At 40.1% G+C, this 16,891-nt stretch overlaps 1 protein-coding gene across 2 annotated transcripts in view; it reads right to left on the reverse strand.

The window, feature by feature from the left end:
* Positions 1-5,414: 5,414 nt before the first annotated feature.
* DPP10 (dipeptidyl peptidase like 10) overlaps positions 5,415-16,891 on the reverse strand; it is a 513,191-nt gene continuing 501,714 nt past the window's right edge. For both annotated transcript variants that reach the window (XM_028744423.2, XM_077935419.1), the window contains 6 exons: positions 16,802-16,856; positions 10,390-10,489; positions 10,105-10,163; positions 9,933-10,005; positions 8,416-8,489; positions 5,415-6,843 (listed from right to left, as the gene is read on the reverse strand). In XM_028744423.2, coding sequence (XP_028600256.1) covers positions 6,706-6,843; positions 8,416-8,489; positions 9,933-10,005; positions 10,105-10,163; positions 10,390-10,489; positions 16,802-16,856 — 499 coding nt within the window. In that variant the 3' untranslated portion in view covers positions 5,415-6,705. The remainder of the gene's footprint in view (positions 6,844-8,415; positions 8,490-9,932; positions 10,006-10,104; positions 10,164-10,389; positions 10,490-16,801; positions 16,857-16,891) is intronic.

Here is a 16,891-nt window from a genome sequence, read left to right on the forward strand (position 1 = left end):
GTGTTCAGCTAAATCAGCTCTCCTCCCTTAGTATTGGAGCTGTGTGTATCTGCATGCTGAAGCTACTTGCCAGGCCCCTTAATTCCCTAAGTAGCTGCAAAAGCTTTGGGCACAAGAGGGTCATGAGATTATTCTACCCAAGGACAATTAAGTTTTCAATATCTGTAAACTGCATATTATATTATAAACTCAGGATCCAGAACCAAGAGATACCTATAATGCTAACAATTCTGAATTTCAAATGTGACACCCGGATCTAAGACATGCATTAACAATAAAAATTCCGCACAATTTTGATTAGACAAACTGGGTGCCATCATCCTCCAATGACACATTCATAATAGAACAGAGCAGGATTTCTCTGCTACGGCTCCAGTTCTGTTGAGTGTCCTTCCTGAATTCTTGCTAAGGCACAACCTTGCCAATACTGATGGTGAAAGGAGTAAAACCCTGGGAGGAATTTAGTGTCATGCTTTCTTAGCCATTCCATTAAAAAGGTAAAGGTAAATGACCCCCTGACAGTTAAGTCCAGTTGCAGACGACTCTGGGGTTGTGGCGCTCATCTCGCTTTACTAGCCAAGGGAGCCCGCGTACAGCTTCCGGGTCATGTGGCCAGCATGACTAAGCCGCTTCTGGCAAAACCAGAGCAGCACACGGAAACACTGTTTACCTTCCCGCCAGAGTGGTACCTGTTTATCTACATGCACTTTGATGTTCTTTCGAACTGCTAGGTTGGTAGGAGCTGGGACCGAGCAACGGGAGCTCACCCTGTCGCGGGGATTTGAACCACCAGCCTTCTGATTGGCAAGCCCTAGGCTCAGTGGCTTGTCAGATGCAATGATTCCACCCTCTCCTCCTCCCAGGCACAGTTCCTGGGCTTCTTCTGATTTCATGGGGCATGGGGGGGGGGAAGAGGGGAGAAGCCTGTTGTGCAAGTAGAAGTCCTTTCATGGGACTTACACTCATTAGTCAAATCCCACCTATTTAAATTTAACTCTTTCTAACACACCACATTTTAGGCATATCCCTGAATAGTTTGAGTTTATATATACACAGGCTACAATGTATTAGTATACATAAATATGGATATATTATTTATCAAAATATATGTAAATTCACACACCCATGTACCCATGTGGCATTTTATCACTTAGTGACTCATCTAAACTTGGGAGATGCTTCTCTTGAAATGATAGTGGTTGTAGTCCCCTACTCATTACTGAGAGTACACTTAATGAGCCCAATTTAGTCATGTTAATTAATTTGAATGACACTGCTCTAAGTAAAAGTTGGTTGACAACCCCCTTGTATTTAAGGTGGCATAGAAGCTGTGATGAAACCATGATTTGCAGTGTAGTGTAGATGATTTGGAGTGTAGATTTGGAGCTGCAGTGATTGCAGCAATGAATGTTAATTTGTGAATTGTATCTTAATTGCCGGTATGGCAAGATTTAGGACTAGACAAGTCAGCATTTGGTTTTGGAATTGTAGTCTTTGAAAGGACCCTTCATATTGTGTATAGAATAGCCAATACAGGGAGTCGGAAATAGCAGTTTTTACTATATTGCATTACTTGTAATGGTTTAAAGATAGTGGCCAAACTCCAAAATAGTTAAAACACAATCAAATTTAAGCATTATCTTCAAAAACTAAATTTATATGCAGGAGGAGAAGGATCTATCAAAGTTGTAATTATTGTAGAGAGGTTGTGCTAAAATAAGTTTGTGATCTATACACTTTCTGCTCCTTGGCCAGTTGCTCTTGATTTCACAAACATCACTTACCTGTCACAGTGGCTTGAAACATTTTGCTCAGATACGAACAGCTAAGGTTACTTTTTATGAGCAGAGGGGCTGTAGCTCAATTTCAGGCGATGTGGTTAGCATACAGAAGCCCCAAGATTCAATCCCTAGCAATTATAGGTAAGACTGAGAAAGAACTTGGTCCGGGGTACTAAAGAGCTGCTTTCAGTCAGTATAAACTAGGGCTATGCCCTGGATTCAGCTGAGACCCATGCCAAATCAAGCACCTTTTGAGGGAGTCAGGTGCAGGACAAGTCAGGTACAGGCAGCCATGGCTCGCTACAAGTCGGGTTGGATGGCTGGCCCAGAATGATCCACGGCTGTCAATGAGTGGGGCATCAGGCAGGAAGGAAAGACAGGCATTGGGTGAGGGGGGGGGAACCTCTGAAAATACCCTGATCACCCAGAAAAAGAAGGAGCCCACCACCTGACTTTCTTTCCCAGCATGGTGCAGAATGCTCCATTACAAATGGCTTCCCTAAAGAGAAACTGCTTGCAAAGGAGCAATATGTGCCAAGCAGAATTGAGGTGTCTGGTGAGCAGCTCTTCTGCAGAGGCACCGATCCTGCTAGAGAAGCCACCTGCAAAGGAGGACCCACAGAATTTACCCCACTGCTCTCAGTTGGGAAAGGGGAAAATTAAGAGCAACATTTCCTTCCCCCTTCTCCCTTCCTTTTCACCCTCCCAGCTGTATTTATTTAGACCCTAAATAGACTTTGGGACTGGATCCGTAACAGGACTCGTGGTCCACAGGTTTGCCCAGGACTGGTTTTGGGGTGCACTGCGGCCGTGGTATGGAGCTATACACAGCCCTAGGGCAGTGTTTCCCAACCTTGTGCCTCCAGCTGTTTTTGAACTACAACTCCCATCATCCCTGACTAGCAAGACCAGTGGCAAGGGATGATGGGAATTGTAGTCCAAAAACAGCTGGAGGCACAAGGTTGGGAAACACTGCCCTAGGGCACACATTGCTTAGCCAGACTGGCCAATATTTTTACTTTGTATAAGGCAGCTTCCTACAATTGGAGCAGCCCAGATGAGAAAAGAAGAAATTGGATATAGCTTCATCCCCCTTCTTTGCAGAATGATTAATATATTGTTTTAATTTATGCAAATATATCCAGATGTTACAGTGGTGTGCAGATAAATTATTGTATAAATAAGCAAATATGTCAACAGTGGGGATAATTAGCTCACTAAGAGAACATGCTTCATGATAAGACAGGTTCACCACCACTGGTAGCCTCAGTGACAAGATTGATAACATGCCTTTGCAAATATTATAGCCTAACCTTTTGCATTCTGAATTGAATTCATCAGTGGTTTCCACTAGGCTCTGGATCAATAGGAAAAGCCTAATGGTGTTATAGATACATGGCGGCACTGCTTACTTGATAGTATCTATATTGTTTGCACCTTCAAATTATGGTCGAGGTCCAGATGAATGTGTATGTAATTATCTTGTGCTGCCTGCTTTTTTCCCCCTTTTCATCTTAGCGGCTGCCTCTGGCTCCGATATCAAACTCTCAAACCTAAAGCTATTTGTGTAACAAACTACTTGGAAGGCATCAATGGCTGTTCCTATTGAGTGGTGCCCTAGCAAAAAACCATATACAAGAGAGAAAACCCAATGTAGCTCTCCAGCCATCTATAGTGATCTGCCAGGTACTTGATAAGGACTGTTTCCCCTCCCTTTTTTTTGGAGGCAGTAAAAACTAGAATCACCCTCCCAATAGGCTGGTCCACATTGCTGGCATGGTGCACTCAGCTTAGCATGTTAAACGTTCTTCAGGCCTGTTTAGTTTTGAGCAATGGAACTAGGATGCCAATACAAACCAGCATTTTTGTTGTTGTTGTTGGAACACCTTTTCAAAAACCATCTTCCATCCTATTTTCAGTTTTTCCCCACTTCTATTTTGTTGTTGCATATTTCTTCCTAAGGCATTAATGGAGTATTTGCTCCATTGCTAGTAAAACTCATGATTTGAGGGCATGGAGCTACAATGAAACCTCCCAGATCTAAGCTGTAAATGAGTTAGGGAGCATCCTGGGAAAATTATCGCACACTTGTACATCATATGAGCCTAACTATTATCAAGGTACTAACCTATGGCTAGCAGGCCATATTTGATTTGGTAGTTCAAAAGTTGCACAAGAATAAGGTACAAAAAAAAACTAATGTGAATGCTGCAAGGTACTCAAAACAGGAGACAATTCTAATGAAGAAAGCCTGTAAACTGTGACATCTGCTGATTATTTATGCATATTGGCATACCTGATTTGCAAACTATCCCTTATCTAGTAATTGTAGCTATTTAAAATATTGTGTCTATAGATCAGATTTCTAAAATATGACCCATTATGTCAGGTAGTAAAATGTTTTGACACAAATAAAATTTTAAAGTGGGATATTTTCAAGTAAGTATTTCCCCACATCTAGTGGATTACTAGACACACTTTAAGGAATTGGATTTGAGTGCTGCTCTTTGTGCTTTTTCTGCTGTTTTTGGTTTGATAATGTGTATTTTAATCATCAGGATTATTGCTGTTTGTTAGCTGCCTTGAGCAGCTCCTTTCCTAAGAAGGAAAGTAGGATATATATTTTTTAAAAAGGAAACAAAATGCACAACATTGTGGTAAAAGCTATCAAGGCCATTCAGCTAATGCATTTAAGTGCAGTCTTGTAAATGTATTGTGTGAACAGAAAAAGGAGATAAATTTGTGTTTGCTCGTCATCCCAATGAATTAAAGGATAGGGCTATAGGACTAGTTTCCATGTATTAATCTAACACATTTCTCTTGTCGTTACTTGAATGTTCTTGCCATTCTTGGATGCCATGAACAGCAGAATATGGACCTGAAGAGACAGCTCTGTGACCAGCTTGAAGAGCGCATTAGAGTAGTATACCACAAGAAGTTGTAACTTCTAACACTTTGAGGGTTTCATATGCAGGGTGTTTGGTACAACAATAATGCATGTCAAAGAGATGCTCATCTAATAAAGATGAGCCAGGCTGGCCCATTTTTACCACCTTATTGGGAGTGGAGAAATGGATACCACATTGGCCATTTTTGCCCCAGGAGGAGAAAGCGCTAGAAATTATTTCAGGCAACTCTGCTGCCTCAAGAAACTCTACATTTTTGTTTCTTTACAAGTTAAAAGGTGGGCTTTCTTTTGATGCACAGTAAGATATAGCTAGAGCATCTTGAGTGTTGAAACAATGCTATGGCACTTGTAACCTGCTTCCACAAGGAACACAACCCCCAGTGCATAGAGAGTGCTTTTAAAAACGAAAGTGAAATACTCAGGATCAAAACTCCTAGGGACAACAAAAAATTATTTGGCTTGGACCTAACCAACTTGCCCCGTTAGCACAAGTTGCCTCTGCCTGCACAATGGAACTTTCCCTCCCTCTCCCTCGCCACGTGTCCCCCAGTCTCTGCTGGGTTTTCCCGGCCAACTTTTCAGTGTTCACATGAGGGGCAGACGAGAGTTTAGCTGTGCAAGCAAATTACCTTGTGCAAATTGGCAAATTTCTTTGGATGAAACATCATCTTAGAATGTATATCTAAAATTAAGAGAATACAGAACTTCAATCGTAGAAGTTAATATTCTGATGGCCAAAGTTGAGTGGGTTGTTTATTTCATAGTGTGATTTGTAGGGCTGTAATTCACCTTGACAATACATTTGATGCATTTCAGGGACTTCACCTGAATAAAATAAAAATTTTAAAAATCATTCATCAGAAGGCTCCTTTAGAAATAAAACAAATCATTTCCCAGGCTGAATTTAAATCTTCATGTAACAGCCTGGGCAGCTGTGACACACCAAATAAAAACTGACAGACTGTTCTGTGATGCGCTACCACAAGTTGGCGTTGAAGTTCAGAATGGAATCTCAGCCCACCTGCAAGAACCAGCTTCACAAATGATTCATCAAAGTAGTACTCAAATGGCTTACATTGTTAATAAAATCTCTTTATCTGAAACTATAATTTAATATTCATGTATCTAATTTACATGTGACAAAGTAGCATATTCTAAAATTAGAGTGTAACCAGCAAACTATTGACTACTGTAAACAATACGAAAAAACACAACCCAAATATTTCTTAGTAAATGAAAAGATACAACTTTTAACCAGGGAAACTATTTTAGTTGTTGATACTGGTTTAAACATAGCTGTAATCATGGCTTGAAAAAATTGTTCAAGCACACAGACATTTTTTGTGGAAGGAGTTTTGTGTATATACATAAAGTCCAAGCGTATACTACCAAATTTCTGCTTATTGAATTATAGTTGGTACAGTAAAATAGTGAATGCTTGAAAAACTTTTACAGGGAAGGGAAACAAACTAATATGTGTATTTATCAGACTTAATCTGATATTGTTTCCCAATGTAAATTGAAACAAAATGATATTTTCTCAATATTTTGAAGCTTGACAGTGAAGAAATTGCACTAATTGAAAAGTTGCAATAGTTGGTTAGGCTGCAGCTCTCCTGTGCAAATATCAATATTTATGTCAGGTGTGCATTATGCTGAAATTGAGAAATGTGCATTTTAAATAAAAACAGAGCAACTACGTACAGAACAAACAGTGAATCTTAACAGAATCAACATGCACTAACCCTACTCTTATGCAAAATTAATTTCTTCCAGGAAACTGCATCTGACCATTGGCCTTCCACAAAGGTATACGTTTTGTCCCTTGGTAATACATTTGGACTTTTGTATTCAAATCCCAGTTTGTTAGCTCATTGTCACCAAATGTGCTGCTCCACTGGTATATCCTTTAGCTGCCCTTGGGCTTCTGTAGAATCTGTTCTCTCACAGTCACTTTTATTTATGGTTTCAGTGAGCCTCACTGAAAATCTCCTCAGTTCTGTACAAATAGCTTCCTTATTCATCTTCCTCTGGTTCCTGTGATAAAATTGGCGCTTCCTCCTTTAAACAAGCACTAAAGAAGCTGAGAATTGTGCTATAAAGGTGATATTTACTCTTCTCTGATGTGATGTAATGACCTTCATCTGGGTAGATCTGGGTGAGGAAATGTAAAAATAAATAGGCTTTAAAAACCAAATGATAGGGGTCTCTGATTTGTTTTAAATGCTTTTGCATCAACACAGAATTAGGCATTAGGCAATGTTATGGCTTCATTGAAAGCTCATAAAATTCAAACTAAAATTCATTTTCCTGATATTTTAAATCAGCATTTCATCACCTACACTGAAAGCTTTAGCAATAAAAGTATTTACATATATTTATTTTAAATGGCCTTTCTGATTTGGATTTTCCAAATGGTTTAGGGGGAATAGATATTTAATTTCTATCAATTATTGTATCAGCCTGATATACAACCTGGTAAAAATGACTTAAAAACTAATCCAAAGGTTTATTGTACAGTGGTACCTCGGGTTACAAATGCATCAGGTTACAGACTCCGCTAACCCAGAAATAGTACCTCGGGTTAAGAACTTTGCTTCAGGATGAGAACAGAAATTGTGCGGCGGCAGCAGGAGGCCCCATTAGCTAAGGTGGTGCTTCAGGTTAAGAACAGAGTTCCGGAACGAATTAAGTTCTTAACCCGAGGTACCACTGTACCTTGTTTTGAGTCCAGGATCCATTCTGGAGCCCTGGATGCTCCACAAAGTGCTGTTTTGTGTACACACGTGAGCGGTTTTGCACTTCTGCGCGTGCGTGAGCAGCAAACCTCGAAGTAACCCAGAAAGGACGCTAAATGGGGCGGACTCACAACAAGGTACTACTGTACTAGCAATATTAATGACATGGAGCCCAGATAGTGGGTGGGATTGTATATTGCTGCTACTGGTAATATTTGGACATAAACATGGGTATTGATAATGATGCTGGACTACCTTTGCGGTTTTACTTAACTGACAGCTGATAGGAAATGAAAGCAACTATTATTGTACAGTTGCCAAACCTCATTTCATAATTAAAAGGTTTAACGAACATATTTTACTTAAACAACCAGTCACACATGTTAACTGGTGTCTCCAAATATATTGTTCCAAAATATTTCTGTTCTCTATCTCCTACAGATAGTCTACATTTCAGTAGTGTTTAACAACCTTAAAAAAAAATTAAAAATGGCTTGGCTACTTCCGAGCCTTTCATCCTTTCTAACCAGCAAAAGCAGAGTTTTAATTTCCAAGTTAACCTTATAACAGATAGGAATAATGCACTTACGAACAGCACATAGAAGTATGACTAAGTCATTAGCTTTGATCAATAAGAGGTCAGAGCTTATCTTTCAATGTCACTATAAAAATAGTATTGTGCTTCTAAATACTTAAAAGAGCATCAAAGAGGCCAAGATGCTCAAGCTCTGATACCACTAAAGCCATCTTCCTGCAGTGCAGAGTCCTCTGTGCAGAAATCAGTCTGGATCCAACTCCCTATTTTTTATTTTATTTTTGCATAGATTCATTTTTTGAAGTTATTCTACTATACATAGTCTAGACAAACATGGTGCTATTTTCTTATATAGTGTATACTTGCAAGGAAAAGAATAATAAAAATTCTAAGACTGGTCATAATTAAAACATACTGAAGGATGCACTATTGAGATGTCTGACCATTACATACCTGCATAGTATAATTCACTCCAGCTTTTATTAGATGTTTAATTAATTCTGCTGAATGCTGGAAATGAACTTTAGCTGTGGGACAATAACATGTGTTAGCAAAAAAGCATTATTAATGTCAATCAGATCTTACAGATTAGCTGCCATCCTGTTCAGGCTTCAATCTAATATGTTCACACAAAGGACCTTATTATATTCCTGCACTTAACACGTGAAGGTCAGGGACACTGTAATGACGGGGATCTATCAGTGAGGCCACAAGTACATCTTCTCTGTTGCTGTTGTGTGCCCTACACACAAATACAGTGGGTAATTCTGCTGAATATTCTTTCCTAGCACTTCCAGAAATATCTTCTTTTCTTCATAACAGAACAGCTATAGCATAGTAGTTAGGGATAGAATTCTCTGAAACATCTCAGTGCCAGGCTTGATTTTTCCCTATTTCACTCTTTGATCTAAAAAGTGAATAATTTTTTTACTAGTTTGTCTAATTTTTCATACTATATCTATAATATTATATACACAATATTATATTGCATTTAAGTATTTTTATTCAGTTGTATTCATTCATTCATGTATTTTATGGGCCTTGACTCCTTTATATGTATTATATATAGGATATACCTATTAATATGTTTGGGTAATATCTGCATTTTTAGACACATTGACTGGTGAACTGCATCACAAAATTCGCAGTAGTATGGATATTTAAGGATAGTTTGTTTTTATTTGTGTATTGGTTTAAGAAAGGCAAATTAGATTCTGATTCACCATTCCTAAGTGAAACTGAACCTCTTAGAATTAGCTGATTTTTCCAGGAAAATATATTTCATCCTGCCTCCACTCAATTTTAGTTTTGCCTTCACAATGCAGGTGGTGGTTCTGGCTCTTCAGCTGGACTGTCTGAATGATCAGCCTTTTTAGCTGTCCAATGAGGGAGAATGGTTGTACCCATCCATTGAACTGGGGACAAGGTGTTCCAACATCATGAAACAGTGTTGGAAAACCCACTCCTCTGGAAATAGTATTCCCATACTAGTTAAGCCTGCGTTTGACCATATAAATATAAGAAATCATGCATTGCTTAGCAGTGAAGGGAAGTACACTGTAAATGCACTGTAGAAATTAATCCACTACAATCTATTGTATGCTATAAGTCCCCCCACCCCCGCAACATTTATATTTTGCCAATGGTGGAATCAATAATAATTTGAAAGCTGATTAAATATTGATGCTGTCATTTATTAATATATGTTGCCATCTACCAATGACATGGGTGGTTTATATGATTTAAACAAATTGGTACCTACAGCTGCTAAGAGTTACAAATATTCAGTTATGAGAAATGTCATCTGTTCAGATGTAAAACTGTAAATTGAGTCTGACAACAGGCTCTCTGGGGGCAGACAAAGCTCAGTATTATCAAAAGAACACACACACACACACGCCTCTCTTTCACTGAACTTAGCTGCGCCACTAGCTACAACTGTAAATGGAACTATTTGTATGTCTACTTACTATCCGCTGTCCCGTGGACAATTAACAACTTTTCTTCTTTAAAGCCGTGAATATTGTGTAGCACGCTGGATGCCTTTAGGAAAGAAACACACACACTTGTACACCTCTACGAGTGATTTGCATTTCAAGTGCCCCTGCAACACCATAAATATCTAAAGTACAACTTGCTTACCTGATAAGCATTTTCTTCTTTAGATGGAAGGCCAAGGTATCTTTCTGAAAAAGCTGATGCTGCAGGGGAAACAGGATTCTTTTTTATTTGTTTCTGTTAAATTGTTTCCAGATTAAATGAGTTAACATTTAGGGACCTAATCACACGTAACTAAACCCAAGGCTTCATGGGTGCAGAATGGGTACAGTCCCTTCCAGTGTAAAAGATTTGCTATTTCTTAATCCATCAGAGAGGGAAAATTGGGTACCCGCCTAGTAGACAAACTGAATAATACAAAATACTCACCATACAATCTCATGTCTGTAATTGGTGCAATCACTGTTCCACACTTGAAAAGCCTTTCATTGGACTTGAGAATCATTGATGCAATGTATCCTCCATAGCCCTACAAAACAACCTAATGTGAGTTAAAATGTGCCCATTATTGCCTTAATGAAACTGGGTTTTTTGTTATGCAGTACCGTAGCATTTACATCTATTTCTATGGCCTTCTGATCTTCTGTGAATTATAAATTGCCAGTTAAAGAGAGAATCAAACCTGTTTTAAGCCATTTTTTGTCTTAAAAAGGTGTTTTGAGCCAATATTCACTATAACAGAGTGCTCTGAAATTATTTAAAGTTTATATCTAGTGGTAAAAATGGCATTTTAGCCTCCTACATCCTCTCAGAGTATGGTGGCTTGGGAAGCATTGGAAAATGCCTTATACAGCCAGACTATTGGTCCTTCTAACTCAGTATTGTTGACTGTGACTGGCAGGGAATAAGCCCTATTATTCAAAGGTTAAGTCATGTTCTTTTCTTATTTACTTATGAATAAATATTTGGAGTCCAGAATCAAATGTTACAGGACATGTGTGATGTACTTAACTATTTGATATATTTATTCATTGGTGGAAATGGTGTGGGGTGGATGTTAATGATGGGACACAGCACTTGTCCCAGCTTTCCTTGGCATTTCATGGGCTGGGCAGGGTCAAAATGCACTCTAAATATTTATGAGATATTTACGAGGGAGTCTAAGACTTCTCAACAGGCACAGGGATTATGAGGTAGCTGAACCTTGTCGTTGTTTTCTTTTGCAGATCAGAGCCACCCCAGCCCTTGCAAACGCCTTATGGAATGAGGCTATATCATGATGGGCATTCAAGCAATAGTTGGAGAGAAAAATCAGTCACCCCAGATTAAGGTAAGAATTGAGAAAAGGGTATGTCATGTGAAAGTTCTTAGAGCCCCACTCCCCTGTGAATGGTAAGCAAATATAACCCCCTCCCCACATTTTTTTCAGGGAAATGGGCCTTCCAAAGTGGCGATGGGGAAGTATTTGGTGTGTGTGTGTAGAAATTCTTTGGCTTTTGGCTACACACTGAATGTGGCTATGGCAATCCATATAACACCTTAGGTTGATTCTCAGACTGTGCCATCTTAATACGCAGGAAGTTCATGTTTAAATGTTTATCTGATTTATTTGGTTTTTTTAGGAGGGAGGAGTGTATCTAGAAAAATAGCATATAAGGAGAAATATCTCTCTCCAGCACATGCTTTTGTGCAAGGGGTTTGTGATGCAAGAGGGAATCAAACAATTTATCAAAACTCAGGCAGTTGCAGGAGTGCTGTAGCAAATGATATTTTTGAACATACAATAAGGCTCTAAAAAGTAAGCACTGGTTTGCTCTTCACAAATTATCTCCAGTGTCAGATGTGCACCACAATGAACATTATGCCCACAAAGCAGCTTATGATGGCCAACACCTGCCTCACTCAAAATTTATAAATTGTTCTTTGTTGGATGAAGATGAACTGTGTTGAAATAGCTGTTTGTTTGTTTTAAAAAAACAAAGCCTGCTTGTTTTGTTTCCATATAAAATGCTTGCCAATTGATTCCACACTTCTAAGAGATAGAGTTCAAGGTCTAGCAATCCTAATTTAAGACTTATATAACCAACAGCAGGTTTCTCCAAAAAGCCTGTGTCATTCCCTACTCTGTGGGAAGAAACCCATCCCTTTTAAACCCAGATAATAATTTATTAATCATTATTATGTGCAGAGGATCTTTTTAGTCCTTGACAATATGGACTTTCACTGTGCTCTGTGTATGTCTACTTGAGAATAACATCATTTATTTAATTGAAAACTACAATAAAATCTTATATAACCCAGGATAAACAAAGTTTATGCAAAGCACACAGTTCAAGATTTGTAAAATAAATTACTTATAACTATAAAATACAAATAAAAAGATTGGGGAGAAATTCCTTCATTCATTACTTCATTGATCTGATCTGCCACTCTCAGACTAACGTGGAAATCAGAACATAATTATCTTTTGGATTTTGCACTTTTCCAAATTTTGTGATATAGTGTTCACATTAAATACATTAATAATCATTTTAATGAATAAAATACACTTAGGAATTTAAATATTTATCTCCATGTACACATATCCAGGCCTTTTTTCCCAGCTAGAACAACATTCTGACACCTCTCACCCCGGCCCTGGAAGTAGTGGGAGAGACCTGACAGTGTCAGCAAAACCCCACTGCACCTCTGGCTCATGAGGAACCCTCCCTGGACCCCAAATGAGATATCCTCTATGGGCTCTGGAGAGGCAGAGGGGGGGCTTTGCTGAGGCTCTTCGGCCTCCCAGCTGATGTGTGAGGAAGCCATATCTCAGCTGAGCAAGCCCCCACCTGCTCCAGCTCACGTGAGCCAGAGACGTGTGGGAGAACCTCATTAAGCTCCTCAGTTAAGCAACCTCAGCAATAGGCCTGGAAGATGTATTGATACATCACCCAGGACTGGTATGAGGGCCAGAGCGTGATAGTGGCTTCACATGGCAGTGTATCGTGAGTGAAACTGTCGCTGCTCCTAAGCCCCTCTGCCACCAGGGCACTGGGGGCCTCAGGAGTGGCAGAGTTTTTACCAGTGATATACTGCTGGTGAAGCAGCCATCACACTCTGGCCCTCATACCGCAGATGGACTGTGTGGGCAGGCAGCTTCTTTAAACTGCTCCACTCAAGGGCGTGTGGCTGGCTGCATCTCAGTGGAGCAGTTCATCAAATTCCCTATCCTGCTTCTGGCTCACATGTGCCGGGGGTGTGTGTGTGTGTTGCTTTGGCAAACTGTTCTGTTGAGGAATGGGCAGCCTGACAGAAACTGCCTCTGGTTCACAAGGAGATCCCCAGCCTGAATATATCCTTCTTGGGCTCTGGGTGGGTCTTCTGAGGGAGGTGTGTTCTGGCACCTTTTACTCTAGAAAAAAAGCACTGCTCGTCTCAGAGCTTGGCTGAGTGCTGCATACCAATGAAAGTTATAGGAATGTGCCATGGGCTTATAAAATAGCCCAACCAGAGATGGTGGGGGGGGGGGGCTATTTCTGTTATACAAGGGGGTGGGAAGCATCAATTGAAGTGGTAGCGCAGGAACCTTGCTTTTGGATATGAAGGTTGTGTGTTAATGGCCACATAATTAAAGATATAAATAAAATGTCATCAATAAATGGGGAAGATATAACTTTCCTGGACTGCTAAAGTAATGGCTGATGGATACTTTATTTGATACTGATGGATACTTTATTTGATACTGAATGTGTGCAGTCTGTAGTACACTGTATGTGTGTATGCGGTCACAAATTGTTACAGCATTCACAATGAGCTTTACAACTAGGAAGGGCACAAAGAGTAGATGTCTTAAAAGAGTTGCTTCATCTCTTGCATCCAAAAAAAGCAAACATCGATATCTGAAAACTACAACTCTTTTTGTGGTTAAGTTCTAAACACGGTTTGAGACAGAGCAAGAGAGATGGTTGAGAATCTATTTAACTTTTTGCTAAAGGTGAAAGTATTTGTCTGGCTCTTCTATTTAATGCCAGAGGCAATAGCATCCAACAGCTGACAGACTAACAAAGGATATCTTGAACAGATGGCACAAAAAAGGATGTTACTCATAGCACAATAGGCTGTGAATGGGTTTGCATGTAAAATATGTATTAAAAAGGGAATGATGAAAGTAATAGCAAGCCACATTTGCATTTTTGGAAGGAAGGTTTTTTTAAAAAAAGATGTGTATTAAATGCAGGATAACTTCAAATGCAGGATTCTATATTCAGGTAGGTAGCCATGTTGGTCTGACTCAATCGAAATAAATAAAAAATTGTGCAGTAGCACCTTAGAGACCAACTAAGTTTGTTCTGGGTATAAGCTTCTGTGTGCATGCAGACTTCTTCAGATACACTGAAACAGAAGTCACCAGATCCTTATATATATAGTGGGAGGGTGGGGTGGGGTTTTTCTGAGAAGGGAAGTAGGAGATGGGTGATTGACTCAATGGGTATGGTAAACCTGTTGATGACCGTTAACGACTGCAAATGCAGGAAGTTAGTCTTTACTTCTACCATGACTTCTGTAACCAAGCACCTCCAGAAAACATAAATATAAAAATGAAACTGCTTGATTCAAAAATATTGGAAAATGTTATGTATTAAAGGCACAATGAAGTCAAACTTCATACTTTCAAGTCTCATTGATTTCCATAGGCAGATTGACCATGTACTTAACCTAAGTGTACTTTTAAAGTAATTAACTTTGGATATATTGAATTCTGTTACAAACCACAGGCTTAGTTTCAACGTTTCTTTTTTTCCTTTTCAGATTACAGTAGCACTTAACTCTTGCTGTTTTGAAGTTAGCCTCAAGGGTGCATTCCTAGCTTCACCTAAAATTGGCATTAGAGCTGGGCAGTAATCCATTTTATTGTCTGAAATGGTGTTCACATTGTATGGTGTTCACATTGTGATACTGGCTCAAGTTGCCTCAGCAGGTCAGCTGCGTCTTTCCTCTTCGGGCCGTCAGTTGCTCCAGGAGGAAACATGCAGCCCACCAGCTGGGGCGAAAACAGGCAGGCACCTTTGAGGGGAGCCCTGGTATCTCTCGGGGCTCCCTTACCGTCGCAGGGCTGGACAATGTATCTCGGCTGCTTCTTCCTCCCCTAAGGTCGGGAGGAAGAAACAGCTGAAATACATTCCAGACATTGTGATATATCAGCATATAGAATGATGTTGAAAACCAGATTATTGTCCAGCCCTAATTGGCGTATTTTACCGTATTTTTCGCTCTATAGGAAGCACTTTTCCCCCTACAAAAATTAAGGGGAAATGTGTGTGCGTCCTATAGAGCGAATGCAGGCTGTGTGGCTAAGCCCAAAGCTTAGAACGCTCCATCTCGCTGTTCTAGCTTGGGGATGGCTGAGCAAACCCTCTGCAGGGCAGCTGGGTGCCTTCACTGAAGCCTGGAGAGCGAGAGGGGTCAGTGCGCACCAACCCCTCTTGCTCTCCAGGCTTCCAGCCGCCTGATGCCTCCAGAGCTCAGCAGTAACTCCTGCTGGGCTCCAGAGGCTTTGGGTGAATGCACCTGGAACGCACCTTGTTTTAGAGGGGAAAAATTTTTTTCCTGTTCTCCCCCTCCTATGGTCCGGTGCGTCCTATAGAGCGAAAAATACGGTATTTTAAAAATGTCCACTCTATATAGCACTCAGAATATCACAATGAAAACAGTAACAAGTCAAATAAAAAGGTACCTGTATTAATCACCAAAATGATGGGAAGCTTTCAGGTGAACCTCTTGGGGAAAGAAATCCTAAGAAGCCCTGTCCCAGTCACTACCTATCTGACATGATGGTGGGGCCATTTGGACTAGGGCTGCTGGTGGTGACGTCTGAACATGGACTGGCAGATGCACACACCTTCAGTTACACTGATCTCAAAGTATGCAGGACTTTAAAACAAGAGTGGGTAACCTGGGGCTCTCCAAATGTTGTTGGACTCCAATTCCCATAAGCCTGAGTCAGCATGGCTAATGGGAGTGGTTGACCAGCAGCCTATGTAGGGCAACAGGTTACCCATTCCAAAGTTAAGCACCAGCAATTTGCCGTGTGCTCACAAACATTTGTAATTAATGCAGAAGTTTAAGAATCATTCTGATATGGTTCAGCCTATTGGTTTTCAAAAGCTTTGCAGCTGCATTTTGAACTTGCTGAATTTTCCAAATCATCCTCAAAAGTAGCCCCATGGAAGCAGCCTTACCTGGAGGTTTCACAGCATGGGTAACTGTAGTTATCACTATCCAGGCACACCCTGCATCTCCCAACATCAGTTGGACTGAGTTTCAGTTTACTGGCCCTTATCCACTCCATTATGAATTATAGGCACTGCTCTAAAGACTTCTAGTGCTTCAGCTGACATGGATGTGAAAAATAAATACACTTGGGTTTAATAGCCATACTGATGCTGCCTCCACAGCCGCTTCATATAGATGCCAAAAGGAGTGGGAGAAATAATGGAACCCTTGCAGGACCCCTAATATAAAAGCCAAGCAAAAGTCTCACTACATCACCTCTTGGAAATGCCCCTACTCCCAAGACCCACCTGTCCCAACTGCAGAGTGTCTATGGAGAAGGTTACCCAAGTCCTCCCCCTACATACGACTCCTGGCATAGGTTTTTCATCAGGGTTATCAAAGCAGTGTCTGTGAGAGTTCCAGGCCTGAAACCAAATTTAATTTAATCTAGATAATACCACCACTCCTAGAGGGGGATATTAGTAATTGTTTGTAATAAAATCAAAATTAAAACATAGAAGAATCAGAAACTGACGAAATGCTATTAGGAGCAAGTTGCTACATCATATTCATTCCAGAATGTTACCTTTCCAAATATGCTCAGTCTCTTGGAGTCAACGAATGGTTGCTTTATCAAGTATCTGTAACAGGAAGTTTATATCATATTACAAAAAAG

Source organism: Podarcis muralis, chromosome 1 (genome assembly GCF_964188315.1).
Source record: "Podarcis muralis chromosome 1, rPodMur119.hap1.1, whole genome shotgun sequence".
In the NCBI taxonomy this organism is placed as follows: Eukaryota; Metazoa; Chordata; class Lepidosauria; order Squamata; family Lacertidae; genus Podarcis; species Podarcis muralis.